General features: G+C 43.0%; 1 protein-coding gene across 5 annotated transcripts in view; it reads left to right on the forward strand.

Annotated features, from left to right (window-relative positions):
• The window catches only part of ALKBH8 (alkB homolog 8, tRNA methyltransferase), a 45,821-nt gene extending 33,594 nt beyond the window's left edge, over window positions 1–12,227 (forward strand). For all 5 annotated transcript variants that reach the window (XM_035327328.1, XM_035327338.1, XM_035327347.1 and 2 more), the window contains 4 exons: window positions 1,003–1,157; window positions 1,995–2,260; window positions 9,832–9,981; window positions 11,545–12,227. In XM_035327328.1, the coding sequence (XP_035183219.1) occupies window positions 1,003–1,157; window positions 1,995–2,260; window positions 9,832–9,981; window positions 11,545–12,114 (1,141 nt within the window). In that variant the 3' untranslated portion in view covers window positions 12,115–12,227. The remainder of the gene's footprint in view (window positions 1–1,002; window positions 1,158–1,994; window positions 2,261–9,831; window positions 9,982–11,544) is intronic.
• The last annotated feature ends 6,891 nt before the right edge of the window (window positions 12,228–19,118 follow it).

Raw genomic sequence — 19,118 nt, forward strand, 5'->3', positions numbered from 1 at the left:
GAAAATTTCTGCATTCATCTCCTTGATGACTAAGTTCAGGAAAGGGAAATGTATCAGTGACAGTAACAGCTTTGAAGTACTAAGCTATTTCCCTAAAGAGTTTCAGTTTTCTTCGAAGAGTATCTACTTCATCCTATGTGCAAGTGATAGGAAGCCACATGTGGGTGCAGTATCTCTTCTCTCATGTCGTGTTTCCCATTTTACTTTCTCATTTTCCTCTTGTCAACTTTGAGAGAGATCTACTGTAGAGCTATTAAAAATTCTACATTTTGGTACCTTTTTGCAATGTAAATCTCTTCATCAAATTGTTTGAAACTTTTTTCATCTCCAAAAAAATGTTCCAAGCTGCTTTCGTTTTATGAATTTTATGCTTCCAAAAATGTTTTTATTTTCCATTAAGATCTGTGTCATATCCAGAAGTAGCTTACGAAGCTCTGTTCCCAGTTCGCTTGATTGATAGATTTTGGTCAAGAAAGATGTACAGCAGAGCTGCACCCTTCAGGCATTTTTGCAAATCTCCGAAGTGCTAGTCTTTGCATCTTCTGCAGTCAATAAATGGAAAAGCAATTCTGTTGCAAAGCAGGCTTTGTGAAAAGGCTCATTTGTAACAAGAAACTTCAATCTGCTAGTTTAGAGCTAGTCAATACTATTCTAAGTCCATAGCCTCCATTTTTACTAGTGTATTTTATCTTTAACGAATGTATTTCAGATAAAGGCCTAAAAAATAATTGAACTTACGGGGAAAGGAAGTAAGGGAAGGGAAATGTAGTTCCTTTCAATTAAATAACACTTTAATTAACATCATTAGTTTGTGTCAGCACTTCTTTTTTTGTTCTCTGAAATTGAATAAGCTGAAAATAGAAGCAGCAGTACATTAAATGGCATGTTGTAATCACACTTGTTGGAGTATTTAAGAATTGCCTTGTTATAAAGATGGATTGTTTATTTTTTCTGATACAAATTAAATTAATTATTCTTTGATTTTGTGTTACTTTGTTTTAGGATTACACCCAGAAAATATGATATCATTCAAGCCTCTGAGCTGGGACAGAAAGTTGGAACAATCACTGCTGATGTGGGAGATTTAACACTACATCAAAGGAAAACAAGGACATCGTTTACGTTCAGGAAAGTGAGGAGAAGCCCTTGCAACTGCAGTAAGTGTCTTGAGGTGATCTCCCAGTCAAAACTGGTATTTGCGTATTGTCAATATGTAAGCACATTTCTTGAGCAAATTGGTTTATCCCGTTAGACAGTTTTGGCTGTCCTGGTAGGTGTTTCTAAACACTGCGGGGTTAGCCATACCGTATGGGTTGAATTAGTTGCATCCACGTGGTTGCTGGAGTTTCAGTATACAGGAAGGCATTTGCCTAACACTTGAGTCAAATGATTAATACAGAATCTTGTATTTTATTGGGACCTTAAGTACAGGAAGAATGTAATATAACAGAAGTAGCTACTATTCTTCAGATTTTTATCAGTTCTGGGTATTTTAAGGGGATTGTAGTTTTGTGAAAATAAGTACATTAGAGAGGGAAAAGCAGTCAGATCCACACTGATAGAACCATGTAAGTGCCTTAGGGCAGTACAGATAATTGATAGATGGCTCAATCGTTATGTGGAACCTGAAGTCCAATTGTGCCGTCAGAACAGCATTTCATGGGAATTTCAGAGGCAGAATTGCAATGGCATGGTCTTTGATGCTAGGGGCACTGTCTCAGTTTTGAAAACACAAACCTTGTTAATAGAGTAGGATGAATGATCGCTGTAGACAGCCTCTGGTACACATGGGCAGGTTGCTTGCCATAAAATCATCAAACAGTGCTGCAGTTTGACCTGTGTTTCAGTTCTTAAAAGGTAAAAGAGGGAATGAAACACTTGTTGCAATTTAATATTTTGCTTTTACTTTTGTTTTGTTTTGCTAATTAAGTTTAATATGGAATGACTTTGTTTAAGAAGAATGTTCTTGTTTGCATATCTGTTGCTACATCTAGTTTACCCATCTGTCTGTGACAGCCAGAAAGGACAGCAAAGACAGGTACAGCCATCATTTCCCCATAATGAGACGGAAGCCTCGGAGCTGGAGCAAGAATATGTCCACAAGGTGTATGAAGAGATTGCCACACACTTCAGTAGTACCAGGCATAGCCCATGGCCCCGAATTGTGGAGTTTCTCAGGTCACTACCAGAAGGGTCAATAGTTGCTGATGTTGGTTGTGGTAATGGGAAATATCTAGGCATCAACAAGGATCTGTACATGGTAAGTAGTAGCCAATGTCATTTGTTTTCATTTGTTTTCATTAGTACTAGTGTTTATTCCATTGTGCAATTGTACTACATTGGAGCTTCAACTGTAGGAGGAGTGCCAAGAATAGAAAGCCGTTGCCTGATCCAAGATCAATTACCAATTGTGTTAGGCTTCCTGATCCATTCACCATGTGTGTTAACCTGTATTTCAAAACAATTTTTGCTTTGCAAGTCAGAATATGTTAATTAAAAAGTAGTGATGGGTATAGTGGATTGAAAATTTGTAATTGATGTTTTTGTTTTTTGTTGTTGTTATTAAGTAAGATTATTAATGGGAGAATGGCTGACGTGGGAAATGCAGTGTACAGGTTGCTGAAGTCTTCACGGACAGTACTTGTTTTAATACATCCTCTTCAGTTCCCTTTGGCCTGATGGTATGGCTCATTTGTGAATGATAACCAACCGCGTTTGGCCTTCTCACCTGAATCTGCGCATAGTCCCAATAAATACAGCAACATAAAATGCGTGGCGGAGTCTCAACTTCAGCACAGATTTCTATAATTTCTCTCTCACTCCTTTTCCTCACTTTTCGATAGCCCTGATGTCATTGTTCCTGCGTTCTCGTCACCTTGCCTCTCGCAGAGTCTGTGCTTAGCTCAGTTTTCCTTCTCTCCTTTCCTATTATGGGAACATGAAGCATATACAAATGTGGGCCAACAGACTGTTTTTACTGCAAATATTTCAACGACTTTTTTGCAGGGTCAAACTTTCTGTTGTTTTACCCAAAACAAGACTTTGAGAGGTGTGCCTTAAGCTGTCCCCTGTTCCAGAACTGATTCTTTCATGCGTTTGTGCTATGAAACACTTAAAAATCCATCAAGCTTGAAAAATTCTATGCAAGGCAAAACATTCATTATCAATAATAAAATTCAGACTTGTTTGTCTGTTGCAACAGAGAAACAAGAGTTTCTGTACTGCTATTTATATTCAGCTATAAGACATAAGTTGTTATTTACAGCCCTGTCTGTATTTGTAATGCATTTATTTTCATTACTGTTCTTATAAGCTAGGAAAAAAACAACAACTGATTTATAAGTAGGCATGTTTGTGCCTGACTGCAGTGGCCTGAAAATAATTATTAATGTTCAATACATTTCAGTCTTTTGCTCCCGAGTAACCACTTTCCTGTAAGAAAAATCAGCAAACCTAACTAGAGGGGAAAAAAAGTTTTCCAGTGCTTCATGTAGGTCACCTAGTACTAGAATGAATTTGGGAAATTGCTGCTGTATAGGTTTGTGGTAGGCTTCTCAGGTGAAATCTCTGTGAGTTGCTGTATTCAGAAATTCCCAGGACCAGTCTGTGTTTTGGAGCCCACAGTTAATCAACGGAGGGAAATAAAGTTCGTGCATCTGCTGGCATTCAGCTGAATGCCAGCCCTTCCCTTCTGTTCCCTTAGGAGTTAACTCATTTCATACATGCCTGCAGAAGTCCCAGAAGTGGAAAGTAACAGTGAAAGAGAGGGAACTTTTAAAGCAGTTGAGACAGTTGAAAAATAGCATCTGGAGATGGTTTCCTTCAGTTGGCCATTGACTATGGGTTAGGCACAGATCTGAGGCTGAGGGGGTACTTCATGCTTCACATACCAGGTGCATTGTTGGGGTAAGAGGATGGTCTCTAGATACAGGGCATCCGTTTCCTCCCTCGTTTATTCCTCTTAGCTTGTGAGCATAAAGTCAAGGCAGAAACTTACTCATTTGCATTCTTCCTTCACAGCATTGCTGTGGCTCGTGGTAAGTTTTTATGCACAGTGCACTGGAGCTCTGAGTCTAGTTGGGAAAGAAGCAAAAAACAGTACAGCTGTGCAGCTTGGGAGTGTTTTTCTCTGAAATACTGAAAATTAGGCAGAGGGACCTGAGGCAAGCACTTTCTGAGGTCAAGTGATGTACTTGAAAGGTTACTGTACTTATTTAGACAGGATGCTTCAAGTAGCAGCTCTAATGGTGGGTCACAGCTAAGGTATCTCTCTTGATGTTTTAATCTTCGGGCACTGCCTGAAAATGTCTCCACTCCGGCCTGAGCTGTTGAATTTGCTTCAGTTTCTTTAGATGATTACATATAGCCTTACCTACCCGGGTGTCATTGCGTTACAGTGAAATGCGTGTGAGTCCAGCCACACTCAGCGAAAATGACAGCACTGCAATGGGTGCATTGTTCTGACACAGTCAAGGAACAGCAGCTTCATGACAAGCACAAGTCCAGGTTAAGAGTCTTAGAGAGAGAGAGAAAATCCATGTCTGATGTAGTTAGGGCAAAGACTGGAGAAGGATCTCAGACTTTTAGTCTCAGATTACTTTTATTTCTCTGTCTCTCCCAGCTATGTTTATTGTTGGAAGGAATGCAAATAGAAATGTCTATAGTTTGTTTGTTTTCCTACCCAACCTCATTCAGGGGAATTAATTACTTTAACAGCATAAATTTCAGTGTTTTCAACTTTAATGTTCATATGTATAAGCAGAGCTTTTATTTTTACAGAATGCAGTATTTCAGCCTTACCTGTCTGCCCATCACCACAAGGGTTTCCTTCCAGCGCCTGTTGACATCGTTGCAGTGTATCTCATCCATTTTTATGAGCTGTAGCTCTGTCTCCCAGTGTCCAAGCAGGTGTGGTGATGTGTAAATTGCCACAGGAGTGTGCAGAATCCCAGTGGGGCTAGGGTGTGAGTGGAAGACATTGAAGCCTTTCAGTTTTGTGGTTTACACTTGCAGTTGAACTGATAAACTGGTGGGAAATCCAGTAATAACTGACCATGCATTCGGTAGCTATTTTTCTTAAATAAAAAGAAATAACTCTACTTGCCAGAATACTGATGCTAGGAAGAAATACAGGAGCAACACAGGAGCCCAAACGGTTTGTTTTAATACAGACATTCCTATTTCTGTACTGTGTCATTCAAAGGCAGTCAGTAATGTTGCTTGTATTTCATGGGACCTTGTAAGTCACCGCATTGCAGTGAGGTGCGTATCCGTCTTTATTCCGCCCCCCTTCCCCCCCATTATTGTCCCAAACTGTTATCAGCTGGAACTAGGTAAGTTTGATTTTGTGAGGGTGTGGGGAAGAGGACGTTTGAAGATCAGCTACATTAATGTTGCTTGAATACAGATACCGATCTGAAGGACTTAGTAGTAGGTAAAAATTGGAAGGACAAAACTAGCTGACAAAGGTATACCTAGAGCCAGGTCACTGTATATTACAGTGATTGAAGGGTGAGGCAGAGGAACTTCTGTCCTTTTCTCTCACTGAATAGGAGCCATTAAAGTGATGGGAGTTCTGGGCTTAGAAGGAACTGGGCAAGAGCAACACAAAACCAGAATGAACACTGACTCGCTCAACTTGGCTCTGTTGCTGTGTAATTGAGAAATGAGCTTCCCGTTTTAGTCATAGCAGTTTCCACAGGCACCCTGACTGCATGCAATGGAAAAACCACTGCGTGAAGAGAATGCTGAAGGCCTGGCAGACCAACTGGAGCAAGAAGATTTGTCTTCCTTGCTGTGTCTGTGCTGGTCTCTTTTTTCCTATGTGTGTGCATGTGTGCTGGAATGTAATTTGGTTCCTTGAGGCTCTGACACTATTAGTTATAGTTGAGGTGTTTCTCTGGGGAGCCACATAATTCCATTTGGTAGTTGGATTTCAGAATTAGATGTAGTTTTCTTCATCAGTTCCTAATATGCTGAATCAATCAGGTTCCCAGATACTTAAGTGAGCTAATTCAACCAGGTAGAGTTAGTAATAATGAGATAACACAGAAAGAAAATACATAACGTTGGGCACCGGTGACCTGTCTTTACCTATCTTTATTTAAGCCTGCAAGAAGATTTATCTGTTGCAGATTTGCAGTACCATTACAAAACAAGCTATTTATCTAGTGTCTTTTGGTCCCTAATGATCAATTCCAAACCACTGCATTAACAGGATTTTATAAAATTTAGTTTAGCTACTTCTAGCTGAAATGGTGTAGGTGACGTTGCCTGAGAACCTGAGGGATCGGGATGGGATTTCTGCCTGTCTTATCCATTTCCAAGGAACCCAGTGCAGAGCTGCTGGAAACTCAAACAAATCACAGGTTTTGCATTTCTTTCTCCCTTTCCTTCACATCTTTTATCTTAGTCTTTTTTGATGCTTGTTTAGTTTGTCTAAAGGTTTGATAATACACATTTCCTGGCTTAAAACAAGAGTTGGATGTAGATGGTTTTATCCAGATGAAATGAAAATCAATGGCAGATATACCTGTAAAAAAAAAAAAAAAGTGTATTGTGAGCCCAGATAAATAGGTGTCAGTGGCCACTGGAGCTCCTGTGATCACAAAAAAACAGTGAAGAAGTTTGTAGGTGCCTGCCAAAAAGGCAGGGATGTAGGGAATTGCTGCCTGGAATAAAATTGATGAAACCCGAGAAGCAGACCTCCTCTGGGGGAATACTAAAAGGAGTAGAACAACTTCCTTAGAGGTGGACTGGCTTAGAGCTGGGTTCAGCCGAACAGTCAGCCATGCTGTTGGAGATACATGAAAGAAATAGCATGGCTGAAGCAAGGAGTTTGATCTGGAAAACTCGGAGAAAAGGTGTAAGAAATGTTAGAGAAGACTCAAAGGTAACAAGATACAGGGAACCTTAAAATGTATACAACGTGACTCATCAACGAATGTACTAGATTGAGATTCTTTTCTTTTTGGACACTGAACTAATAGCAATTCCTCTACCTTTCTACATAGTTCTAGAAGAGCTTAGCAAGGACATTATCCTGTGCTAAACATCAACATTAGAAATACGAACTGGCGAAATTTAAAGTGTTCCAGTTACATTTTGAGATTTTTTTAAATGATTTGATTGTTTAATTTGGAGAGAGAAAAAATAAAACTATTCTGAGTCAAAACATTTATTTGAACTGTTTTCTGTAAATGAAGCTTCATCACATCAAAGCTTCTACTTGCTTCAGAACTAGAAATCAGTTAGTAACAGGATTGGGAGAAGTTGAGTTTGAGGTCTCTGTCTCTTGCTGTAAATGCTTTCTTATGGGATGTTCATCTTGTTTTGGAAAATGCCCCATATGAGGTTAAAAACCATAGATAGGCTCGATTTCTACCTGTAAGCTGGCACTACACCACTGAAGTTAGCTGCTTTTTGCTAGGTTACTGGTTTCTAAGACACTGAAGCCAATAGATACTGGTTTTGAATGAATGCATATTTCTTGTAAGCTACAAAATACAGAAATGTGGTGACTAGAAGTCTTGTTAAAATATCATGGGGAGGTTATTGCTAATAAGGGTGCTAAATTTGGTTAGCTCCAGCACCAGGCAGCTTTGTGGTGACTCCCCATGTTCAGCATTTATGCATGTATATGTAGCACCTATTATAAGGTAAACATTAAAACCAGTTTAAAGGTAAGCCTAATATACCTGTTTTAGAGCAGCTCTGTATCCAAACTGATCCATTTCAAGGCTTCCATTTTTGTTGCAAAATGGAATCTTTTTGCTTGGATGTAGATCCACTTTAACAAGTATGACATTAGAGGGAAGCCTGACTTCATAATTATTTGATGTAATTTAGATGCAAATGAGGACTTCACATTCTGGCAGTCATGCCTTTGTTCTTGTTCTCAGTTCACTGAATTTCATCAATATACAAGGTAGTCCTTTTCAAGGTCATTTTAGGAGGGGAGGATCAAGCTTCACTCTCCAGCCTGTTTTTACTGTGTAGGGCCCAAGCAGTTCTTTCTGCAAAAGCCTGTGGAAGTTGAAAATGCTCTTCCTTCTTTTTTGGTCTGCATCAGATTGGACCCTTTGAGTCTTATTAAGTACCCCATGCTAATGTCTTAATTGCAAAAGTAGTTGAAGGCACTGGTAATGAGGCGTGGAATCACCAACATGCAGGTAGTCAGCTAAACCTGCCTCATGATGAGGGTAATTTAAAGACACTTCAGTTGGTTTCCAGCGTGAAATGGTGGGGATTTATGTTTACTTCCAAGTAAACAAGAGTTCCCTCTTTTATTCACTTTGTGCTTCAGTAAATTCTGAGAAGAGGCCAAGAAATAAATGGGAAGGAAGCAGTACTAGGATTGATCTTGATCTTTTCAGGTCCATTCAGAACTAGTTGGCAGGATGATATGTACATAACCATAGTTCTGGTTTTGTGGAAAACGATCCTGGGTAGTCAGACTGGCATTTCCACAACAGTTTCATTTACTTTGGACCAAAAGTCAGGGGCATCAGTAGGTAGAAGCCCACTTGGAAGCTTTCAGGACAGCTGACTGGAACAGAATCCTGGTTTTCTTCAAAATTGTGATGGTAGGTGGAAAGCTAAAATAAATTGAACTGGTAAAATGAGAAGTTATGTTGGAAAATATATTTATTTTTACTAATTATTGCAAAAGACATTTTTAATTTTAGCAATACTGATGTCTCTGCTGGGTTGATTAGCCAGAGCAATTTGCTATTCTTCTTGCATCGAGGATAGCTTAGTATTCTTTTCGCGTCAAACAAAATAAACACCGTCAGAATTATTTATTTAGGAACCTGAATCTGTGCTCTGGTATTTGCTCGTTGCTGATCATTGAAAATCAAAATAAATGTAATATTCTAATGCAGGCTGAGTTTGATATATATGGCTTGGTAGCGGGGCTTTGGTTTGAGTAGTGAATGTGCGTGGCAGACATGCAAATGAGAGTGGTACATGCCTCGCTTCTTTTGTTCTTACAGAAGAGTCTTGACTGGTTTGGATTTATTGTTTTTATGCAAGCATGTAAAAAACTTTCTAGATGCTTTTTCCTACTATCTTTGACTTGGACATTGGGTAAGATTAAAAGGGCAAAAGAAACACTTAATGAGGTGTTCTGAAATGCTTTCTGGGGATCGTTTTGTTTGGACTGTACAGGAACATTGAAAATTATGTTGTGCTGAATATGAAAGCTTAACTTTTGTGCATTTTGGTGCTGAGGTTGAAAAGGACTGTACCTAAGTACTTTCTTACACTGAAATGACGAAAGCTGTATGATTAATGAAGCTGTGTGACATACCTCAGAGATGCCACTGAAGTCGACAGTTTCGTGTTTATACTTGTAGATTCAGCATTTGTGAGTTCAGAATTTGGCTGCTTAAAATGTCATCGGATTACAAGTGGCAGTTGTAAGGAAACAAGAATACTGAGGTTAGGTTGGGTCATCTCTTCCTTTGCTATTTTCTGGCCGTTCTGCTATTTTGAGACCAGTTTTGAGAAATGTTAGGCTAAATCTGCTCTGTCTTATGCTGGTTAAAAATCAAGGTGCTATAATGAGCTGTCTAGTAGCCCATCTGTTATCTTTCGGTTTTAAATAAACACTTTTTTAAATTATTTTTGTCTGTACCCAGGAGTCATATATGCTGCTTATTTGACACTCTTTTCTCATGCTCACTTGTGGTTTTGTTTTGAACTAAACTGTGTTACCTTGGTAGGAGACTGTGATGACTCTATTAGTGTAAGCATCGAGTGAAAATCATTTTCCAGTCTTGTAATTATCCTCTTAGGAAAAGCTTAATGAAACGCTTTCTGTTACAGATTGGCTGTGATCGCAGCAAAAACCTTGTGGATATTTGTGGAGAAAAAAAATTCCAGGCTTTTGTCGGTGATGCCCTGTCAGTGCCAATCCGAAGTGGTTCTTGTGACGCCTGCATCTCTATCGCTGTCATTCACCATTTCTCAACAGCAGTAAGTCGCCCCTCTGTGCTCCGATGTGCTGCTGTATTGCTGTGCACAACTACTAATGGTATAAAAAAAAAAATGCTGGTTTGGGCTCATGGGAGCAAAAGGGAAGAACAAATGGGGTGAAATTAAAGACTAGTGATTGGTATAAGGATTTGTCATCAGAGTTTGAGACATTCTCTTTAGGTTCTCCTTCTCCCTGTCAGGTGCACTTGCTCCTCCTGGCACTTGGATCTCTGGGTGTTTGTGTTTCATTCTTGTCTGCTTAAAATTAATGACTTTAAGAAGGGGCTTTGCTTTGGGAATCAGAAGATATGTTACTTCCTAGCTCAGATCTTGAACAGATCTCATGATTTTTCCTCTGTGCTTTCATTCTTCATCTACAAAGATCAACAGGGACAGTGGTCATTAGTCTGCCTTATCTCTGGGTTGTGTAAGCTTCTCCTGGAGGAACTGTACAGCAAGCCCATTTCTGGTACCAGAAATGAAGTGAATGCTTCCAAATGCAGTATAAAAATTAGGAAGTGGTCTGTTTTTGGAGAAGACTGGTGTATCTTTATTGGGGTAGTTAGAGGAACTGTGTTTGAGCTGTAAATCTAACTCCTTCAGCTGCTAACTTGGTGTAGGTATTGTTAGGTATGGTAGATTTGGATCTAGGGTTTTAGATATCGATCAGCTTCCTTGAAGAGACGGTGTGTCATTTCAAACTGGGCTGAAATGTCCAGAAAATTTGGGTCAACACAGCACTGTTTTCAAATGGCAGGAGAACTGTGTTCAGGAAAATGGCTTAGCCTGTAATTGTCTCTCTGTACTTGTCCCTGGTGAGGCCGCACCTCAAGTACTGTGTTCAGTTTTGGGCGCCTCACTACAAGGAGGACATCGAGGCCCTGAAGCATGTCCAGAGAAGGGCAACGAAGCTGGGGAAGGGTCTAGAGAACAATTCTTATGAGGAGCAGCTGAAGGAGCTGGCGTTGTTTAGCCTGGAGAAGAGGGGGCTCAGGGGAGACCTTGTTGCTCTCTACAATGATCTTAAAGGAGCTTGTAGTGGGATGGAGGTCAGTCTCTTCTCCTAAGCACTAAGTGATAAGACAAGAGGAAATGGCCTCAAGTTGCAGCAGGGGAAAATTTAGGTTGGATATTATGAAAAATTTCTTCACGGATGGGGTTGTGAAGCATTGGAACAGGCTGCCCAGGTGAGCTGTTGAGTCACCATCCATGGAGGTCTTCAAGAAATGTGTAGATGTAGTGCTTAGGGACTTGGTTTAATGGTGGACCTGGCAGTATTAGGTTAAAGGTTGGACCAGATGATCTTAGAGGTCTTTTCCAACCTAAATGATTCTGTGAGTTATTTACCAGTGCTTGGCCATTAGTGGATTATGGTGTTCTGTACTCATGCATGTCGGACAGAAATGGACGTTGCCCAAAATGCAGAGTGGAAAAAATTCCTCTGGTCTTCATTGTATTTGGGGGGTGGGCAGATGGATGACAGTAAGCAGGACGTACTGCCAGGTCTGTTATTATGTCTGTCTGTTTATATACCAACTTCCCACTTCTGCTTTCCTTTTGTAGGAAAGGAGGCTGGCAGCTATCCGTGAGCTAGCCCGGCTTCTGAGACCTGGTGGAACAGCACTCATTTATGTCTGGGCAATGGAACAAGAATACAAAAACCAGAAGTCTAAATACCTTAAGGAAAAACATGGCAATAAAGACAAGGAGGAGGAAATCAGTTCTGGCGTGGCCCAGAGACTGCTTGATGATCAGATGCCTGATAGCAGCAGCCAGGACTCAGCGTGTACTGACCAACTCCTTGACGACTCAAAGGACAAAGGCTGTGGTGCAAAGCCAGTGCCAGACTCCAGACTGCCTGTTCACACCAACCGAACCTCCTTTCACTCTCAAGATTTGCTGGTTCCCTGGCACCTCAAAGCTGGCACTAAAAAGAGAGGGGAAAGCATTGATACGGTGTTGTTTCCAGCTGGCTCTAAGGAATTGCAAGGACCCAGCCCTGTTTTCCACCGCTATTACCATGTCTTCTGTGAAGGTGAACTGGAAGCAGCGTGCAGATCCCTGGATGGTGTGAGGGTTCAAAAGAGTTACTATGATCAGGGAAACTGGTGTGTGGTTCTAGAAAAGTTGTAGTCTGTGGTATTTCCTCTGTTACCTGTTTTTTCTGAAGTACTTTTAGTGCAGGCTATAGCCATTACCTCTTTTAAAATAACAGAATAAAAGATTGTTTATTGAATTAATAACTAGCTCTGTGTGCCTGTGTTAACGAAATAATGACCAAACTCAGATATTACCTCCTTGGAGTGTTTATTTCACTTCTGTGAATTACAGGGAAGAGGATGCAACAAGTAAAATACTGGCCATGGAAGTCAGTAAGGCCAGGGTTGAGCTTTTAAAGAGAACGGCCTGGTTCTCCTTTCTGTTACACCAATTTATGCTGATATAGCTGTAGTGGCCTCTCTGCAAACCACCAGTTATTTGAAGTGGAGCTCTGAGCTGATCACTGCAACCAGGAAGTACAAAACTGTTTGCAGTATAAACTTTGGGTCAGACAGGAGGGAATGAATGGCCTGTGAAGCAGTTTGGCTGAAGAGCCAAATCATTGCCTGAAGTCTAGCAGAGGGTCCTGCCTGGTTTTGCGTCTGTCAAGGGGTCACAAATATCTTGCAGCTTGCAATTTACTCTCTTTTCAGAGTCGTGATACTAATAATTTCCTCAAGGGGAATTGGAAAGCCAGTGGCGATACCACAATTGTTTTTTCTCTTTCAAGCACCCTCAATTCATGCTGTCACTCCCCAGGTTCCTCTAGTTCTTCATTCTAATGTCGTTTGAAAGCTCCTCTGAGCTGTAAGGTTGCCCAGTGGGACTTACCAGAGCAGCTCAGCTAAACGCCCGCCTTCCTGGGAGCACAGGGCTCTGCCCCTGCAGCACCAGAGCTTGTGGTGTAGTGCCAGCTTAGGTGCCCCTGAAAAATTCAGGAAAAAGAGTAAATTAAGGGCAGAAACAGTGCAAATTTTCTGCAGGATGGTTTCAATCCATAAATGCTGGTAGCGGAACAAGTTTTATTTATTTGTGCTCCAGAAGAACTGACGCTGAGCTGGCTGACTCATAGTTACGCAGCCGCTGCTGCCGTTGCCTGCAGTGACCAGCACAGAATCACAGCAAGATTTATTTAACACAGCCCTCGTGCTATCAAAGGGGCACGCCACCTGCAATGCCTTTCCAGAATTAAAATATAATGGACTCGCTTTTTCAGGGTGAATGGCTATTGGTGTCTCTGAAACCCAGAACTGCAAGTTTATGCCTTCATTGCCCTTTTCACTGATGCATTGCGTGTGGATAGCTCTACAGGATAAGCAGGTCATGGCTGCTGTAATTAATGGCATCTGAACCAAGGTGTCTGTAGCGACAGGACAAGGGACAATGTTTTTCATCTGAAATGGAATAGATTTGAATTGGATATCAGGAAGAAAATTTTCACAGTGAGGGTGGTGAGGCCCTGGAACAGGTTGCCCAGAGAAGTTGTGGGTGCCCCATCCCTGGAAGTGTGGAAAATGAGGTTGGCAGGGCTTTGAGTGACCTGACCTAGTGAGCTCCCTATGGCAGGGGGTTGGACTAGATCGTCTTGAAAGGTCCTTTCCAACCCAAACCATTCCATGATTCTATCCCAAATTGTGAGGACTTAGAGGTCAGCTGTGTACCCTTGGCCTTCTCCTGGCTGCCTTAGGCTTGCTGGCTGAAGGGGTTGCTGTGCTGGCAGCCTCCTCCCAGTTACCATTTCCCCTAGGTTCTGATATTTTTCCCCCATCATATAACAGAGAAAATCTCAGGGAAAGGACAGCGAGTGAGAGAGGAGCTTGCTACTACCACAATTCATCTGGCCTGTGCCTTGCTCAGTGTCTGCTCCCAAAGAGCACTTGGAGAAGATGATTTTGTTCCTCAGCTGCACGTACTGTCGCTGGAGCAGCAGCCTTGTCCTAGCTGATTTCTTTTGTTTGAGCCACATGGAGGCAAAGAGGCACATCCTTGGCAGGTGAGCCCTCGTGGGCATGCTTGGGAGTTGTTTTGCATATATTCAACACATACCACGTAGCTGGTAAGCAAGGTCTTCATGTGTGTTTGTGAACTTCTGCAGGAGAACTTCTGCAGGAGAAGCCTTGTTTGCTCCTTGGTAACATCTGTGGTCAGCCTGCTTGTAGGAGTGACGTGAGCAAGTCCTGGTGCCCTCAGGTGAGATGTGTAGGTGAAAACTGAAGACGTACCCATGTAGGAGCTTGGGTCTTTGCTGGGCGTTTCAGCTTGGTTTGTGTCCCAGCAGAGCCACAGAGGACAAGAAGCTGAGCTCAGACCCTTGGCCAAGAGGGGAACTTTCTTATCCTTGCTTCTGCTCACAGCTGACATGTCATGGGCAGAGGGCAGTGCTGGGAAGACATGCCGGAGTGTGCTGTGCTGGTAGTTACTTACATCACGAGTAAAGAGAAACACTGAGTAATATATGTTCAAGCTAAGAAAACCTAAGGAGTTGTGGCAGTTAGCTGTGAGAACATGGTTGGTGTTTTACTTGGCATGACCTGCTGCAGAGAAACCTGCCTGCTGGTTGTTAATGATGTATTTTTGCAGGATTGCTCCAGCATGCTTTCTTCCCTCTGGGACAGTTTCCAACGAGCTTTTATTCCCAACAGGGCCAGTTTTCAGAAGGACCCTCTCTGTGTGCTGCTCTGGCAGTGGGGCATGGTGTGAGCAGGGGCTCGGTGCAGGGCACCCCGCAGGCTCCGGCTGCTGGGGCCTGGGTGCAGCAGCACACACAGCTCCCGGGTGGCCTCAGGATGGTGACAGAGGGCAGGGACTGACTAAACTGGGCTGCCTTGTCATTTCAGGTTACTCTGTATTGTATTCATTCGGGACAAGGGAGGAGGACCGCATTGCTTATGCTCCTCATCTGTGTAGCCATGTGTTTACGGGTGCCTGGATGCCTGCTGAGCACACAGCAGCTTTTCTGCTTGCTTGTGAGTGCATTTCCATAAGGATATATAAGGTGCTGGCAAGAAAAACTGCTTGAAATAGTCCAAAGCTGCCATATCATGACCTTGTGTGAAATTCTGAAAGTGGCTTTGTGGTAGTGCTCCATTACTCAAAGGCACAAAGTACTCTTGTTGTGAGGTGGTGCCTCCAAATTCACCGCCGGTGCTGAGCTGAGCATGGACTTAAACACTTCTAATCAAGGGCCCTACTGCAGCAAACAAACCCTGGAAGTTGAGCATGGACTTCGTGTAGCAAAGTGATGTTACTGGTTGTGAAAGCAGACTCTCACATGGAGAATGCCACCTTGGGAAATGCTGGCTGGCAGGTTAAACTTGCCATAATTCCTTACCAGAGGGGGTTTTCCTGGCATTCCCAGGGCAGTTCTGCACAGAGAGCAGGGTGCTGCTCATCTGCGAGGGCTGTGAGCTGGAGGCCTGGTCCCAGCAGCACAGCAGCTCTTCAAAGACGTGTGAAGAGTTGAAATGACTCTGACATCCTCCAAGGCTTGGAAATATTCTGAAATATATATTTGATTAAAGCCAGACAGTCTCTTTAGATGCTCAGAGAGGATGCAAATGCTGATGGAGAAAATGATGAGGGAGGACGACAGGTAGGTGTTAACAAAATCTATTGCGGAGCTTTATTGAGGAGCTCATTACAGACCAGAATTACGTGCCACCACCGATGCCCTCTGCAGCTCTCGCTCACCCCTGTTTTCTTCCTGGAAGCGTAATGAGCTGAAGCTCTTTTGGGTCAACAGTTGGATTTAAATGTTACAGGTTTCACAGTGCAGTGGTTTTCATAATAACCGTGATCCGTTTTTTGGCCTTATTTAAATAACAGATGTGCTTAAATGGTTATTCATTTGTGGTCTAGAAGATAAAGGGAAGGCAGAGCTCCACGTGGGTACGACCTGTGCTCTGAATGCCAGTGCATCTGCTACTGCAGTCCTCCCCCAGGGCCAGGCAGGCATCCTCAAAATGCCTCTCAGTGCAGCCTGCAGGTGGGGATTCCTGCTCTGCCCCAAATACCACCGTTTTTTTTAGCCCTTGACACATGTAGGCAAACACCTGGTGTGGGGACCAGAGGTGGCAATTTGTTTTGGGGGTCACTGTCCCCCTTGTTCCCAGTCTTTGGTTCCATGGACCCCCAAGGCCACCCCACCCCATCAGACACATCTGTCCGCTCATGTCTCGCCTTGTCCTGCCTTGGCAAAACAAGCACTCCAGAGCAGCAGAATGTTGGCATGCTGGAAGCTAAGTGTGCAAATGATGTCATTTGCTGTCCTGGGGACAGACAAGAAAATGAAACCTGCAAAGCACCAAGGGCACGTCCTGGTGCGGTGGTGCCTGTGACAAACCTCCCCCGGGTCTCAGGGAGGCTGGGTTTGTCTGGAAGTGCTCAACTTCAGCTTTGTGGGCAGAGGCTTAGGAGAGCAGATGGCAAGGGGTGGCATACTGAGCGGTGTGGGGACCTCAGCCTCTTCCCAGAGAGCTTGAAGGACTGGCCTCAGCAGAGTAAGCAGAAGATGAATCACACAGAATCACAGAACTGCAGGGGTTGGAAGGGACCTCAAGAGATCATCAGGTCCAACCCCCCTGCCAGAGCAGGTTCCCTAGAGCAGGCTGCCCAGGTGGGCATCCAGATGGGCCTTCAATATCTCCAGAGAAGGAGACTCCACGGCCTCCCTGGGCAGCCTGTTCCAGTGCTCTGTCACCCTCACTGTGAAGAAGTTCTTTCGTATGAGCTCCCGTACTGCTTCTCATGGCCACTGAATTCAGCAGAGAGGGGAAAGCAGTGGGAAAGGCAATTTCCCCATTTTGGAACTTCACCAGTAATTTTGTTATGATGGAAGAATTCTTGATAGATTCATATATCAGTCCTTGATCAAAGCATCAAAATCTGCTTGGGAACCTATCTCTGGTGATTCCAAAAGAGCGTTCTAAGAGAATGTTCAGGTCCTTACTGAGCAATAGAAGTCTTAAGTGTGTTACTTGTTAGTTGCTTTAAAAAAACAACTAAACAAGCTGTTGCCATACTTTTAGTGAAGTTTGACAGGATTTTTTTTTTCTGTGCACAATTTCCAAGACAATTTTAGTGAAATCTATGATGAAATATGTGGTCAGTGAGAAGTTCTACGTGTGAACAAAATGCCACTTCCACATGCAAGAAACTTTAAACTTTCATTTTAGGTAAATTCCTTGCTCACGAAATATGAAAATAAAAAGCAGATATAGAAAAATCCTAATTCTCTCCCTCAGAGTAAGTCATGCTTCTGCTCTTGGACTTTCTGGTTAGCCTGATATTTTTCTACCTGTTTTGCGTGAATCTGTGAGAGGTTTCAATGCACAAAATGTACAAATTTCCTTTTTTTACGGGGGACTGTATTTACGAAAGCTTCCAAAGTGGGATTTGGTTGCCTTCTCTGCCTTGCCTTCTACACGGTTAGTAGTATGTACTGCCTTGTCCCCTTGTTTCTCTCCTTTGCAGTGATGCCTAGAAAACACTGGAACAGGGTGCTATGAATAGTTATTCCCTGCCACACAGCTGGCTGACTCATTGCTCCCCTCGTCTGCGTCCCTATTTCCTGCTGTCTCGTTCTGTACCTTCTCTGGAGCGTGCGCTCTTTGTGTAGTGCAAGTGTTGCTGGTTCCTCGTCTGCGGCTGTATTCATTAGGTTTGGTTCCACGGTGCATGTTCTTTGCTGGCGAAGGCCCACTGAGGTGTGTCCTCTGTTACACTGCAGATCCCATCCCTCAGCTGTGCTGAAAACTGCTTGAGAGAGCTGCACAGATGAAAAAGTGCATGAGCTGCATAATCTACAGGAGAAAAGAGGTCTGAGACAGCGGAGATTCCCCACATGAAGGTTATTCCTGCAGATCTGTCCTGTGGGCCCACACAGCAGAAGATGCAGTTTGACCCGCTCCTAAGGTTTTGCTTTGCCGGATCTCTCTGTTTTTTGTTGTTGTTGTTCATTTGTTTGTTTTATGCGCGTGATGACGTGTTTATAATAAGCTTTTTCAAAAAGTGACAGATGAATTACAAACCATCAAGGGAATGAAATTCAAACCGAAATTGCTGTGTTGGCAAACAACACTCCATTTTCTTGCTTCTGGAAAAGCTGCTGCATGACGGGAAATGGTGAAGCCGAGTGAAGACGGAGGAAGATGTGCACTTCAGAAGAACCTGGCAGGTAGTCCCCTTTAATCCCGCAGACATCAGTCTGCTCCTTGCAGACAAAGCAATTAATCTGTACAAGAGATGCAGATATGTAGGTCAAGGTCTTTTCTCCCAATTTATGTACTCAGAGCAGTTTGAGAGGTACAGGAACAAAATGTCTGGAGCTGAGGGTAATTCATCTTGTCTCAGACATGTCACAGACTTGTTCAGAGGGGCAGTATTTTAGTGAAGGTTTGACAAACAGAGTGGTAGTCCAGTGCTGGGGCAGAGGGGTTTCGGCCGTAGTTCATGTTGAAAATAAAGGACCTCCTGAGCAGATAGCATTATTTGTCCTGAACATACATGATGGGTCCAGAGCAGGCCTAGCTGCTGCTGTGGCCTGCATCTCTCTGGCCTGAACAGGGCTGGGTCTCTTAAATCCTTCCATGCTATGACTGATCGTGCTTTCATCCAGAAAAGCTTGAACTATCTCTGAGCTTCAAGGAGGTTGAGGACTTCTGCAAACAAAGTGGGCCATGCTGCACAGGAGGGGCAGTGATAAGGATGCTTTGAGAAATGGCCAACTTGTGAGGTTTGGGCGCTGCCTTGAGATACAGATAGGAGGAATACACAAAGCAGAACTCCAACTACTCAGTGCATATGTTTAGGCCTGCAAGGCTATGACATGGAAGGTTTCCTCACTGCAATTTTAGTCGTGTTATTTTGCAACCATCCCAGTCCTCCCTGTTTCCTTGTTGCTGGGAATTGAGGTGCAACGCATGCCTACTAGCAGAACAGCCTGCTATGGGTTAGGTGCCCTTGGACCAGCTTGATGTTAGAGTCAGTCAGAGGAGGCCAAGTCAAAGGCCTCAGAAAGAACTTTTGGACTGTGAAATAAGGAATTCAGAAGAAAGGGCTCATTGTGTTTCAAAACTGACAGAAGGAAAGGGCATAGG

Source organism: Oxyura jamaicensis, chromosome 1 (assembly GCF_011077185.1).
Source record: "Oxyura jamaicensis isolate SHBP4307 breed ruddy duck chromosome 1, BPBGC_Ojam_1.0, whole genome shotgun sequence".
NCBI classification, from domain to species: domain Eukaryota; kingdom Metazoa; phylum Chordata; class Aves; order Anseriformes; family Anatidae; genus Oxyura; species Oxyura jamaicensis.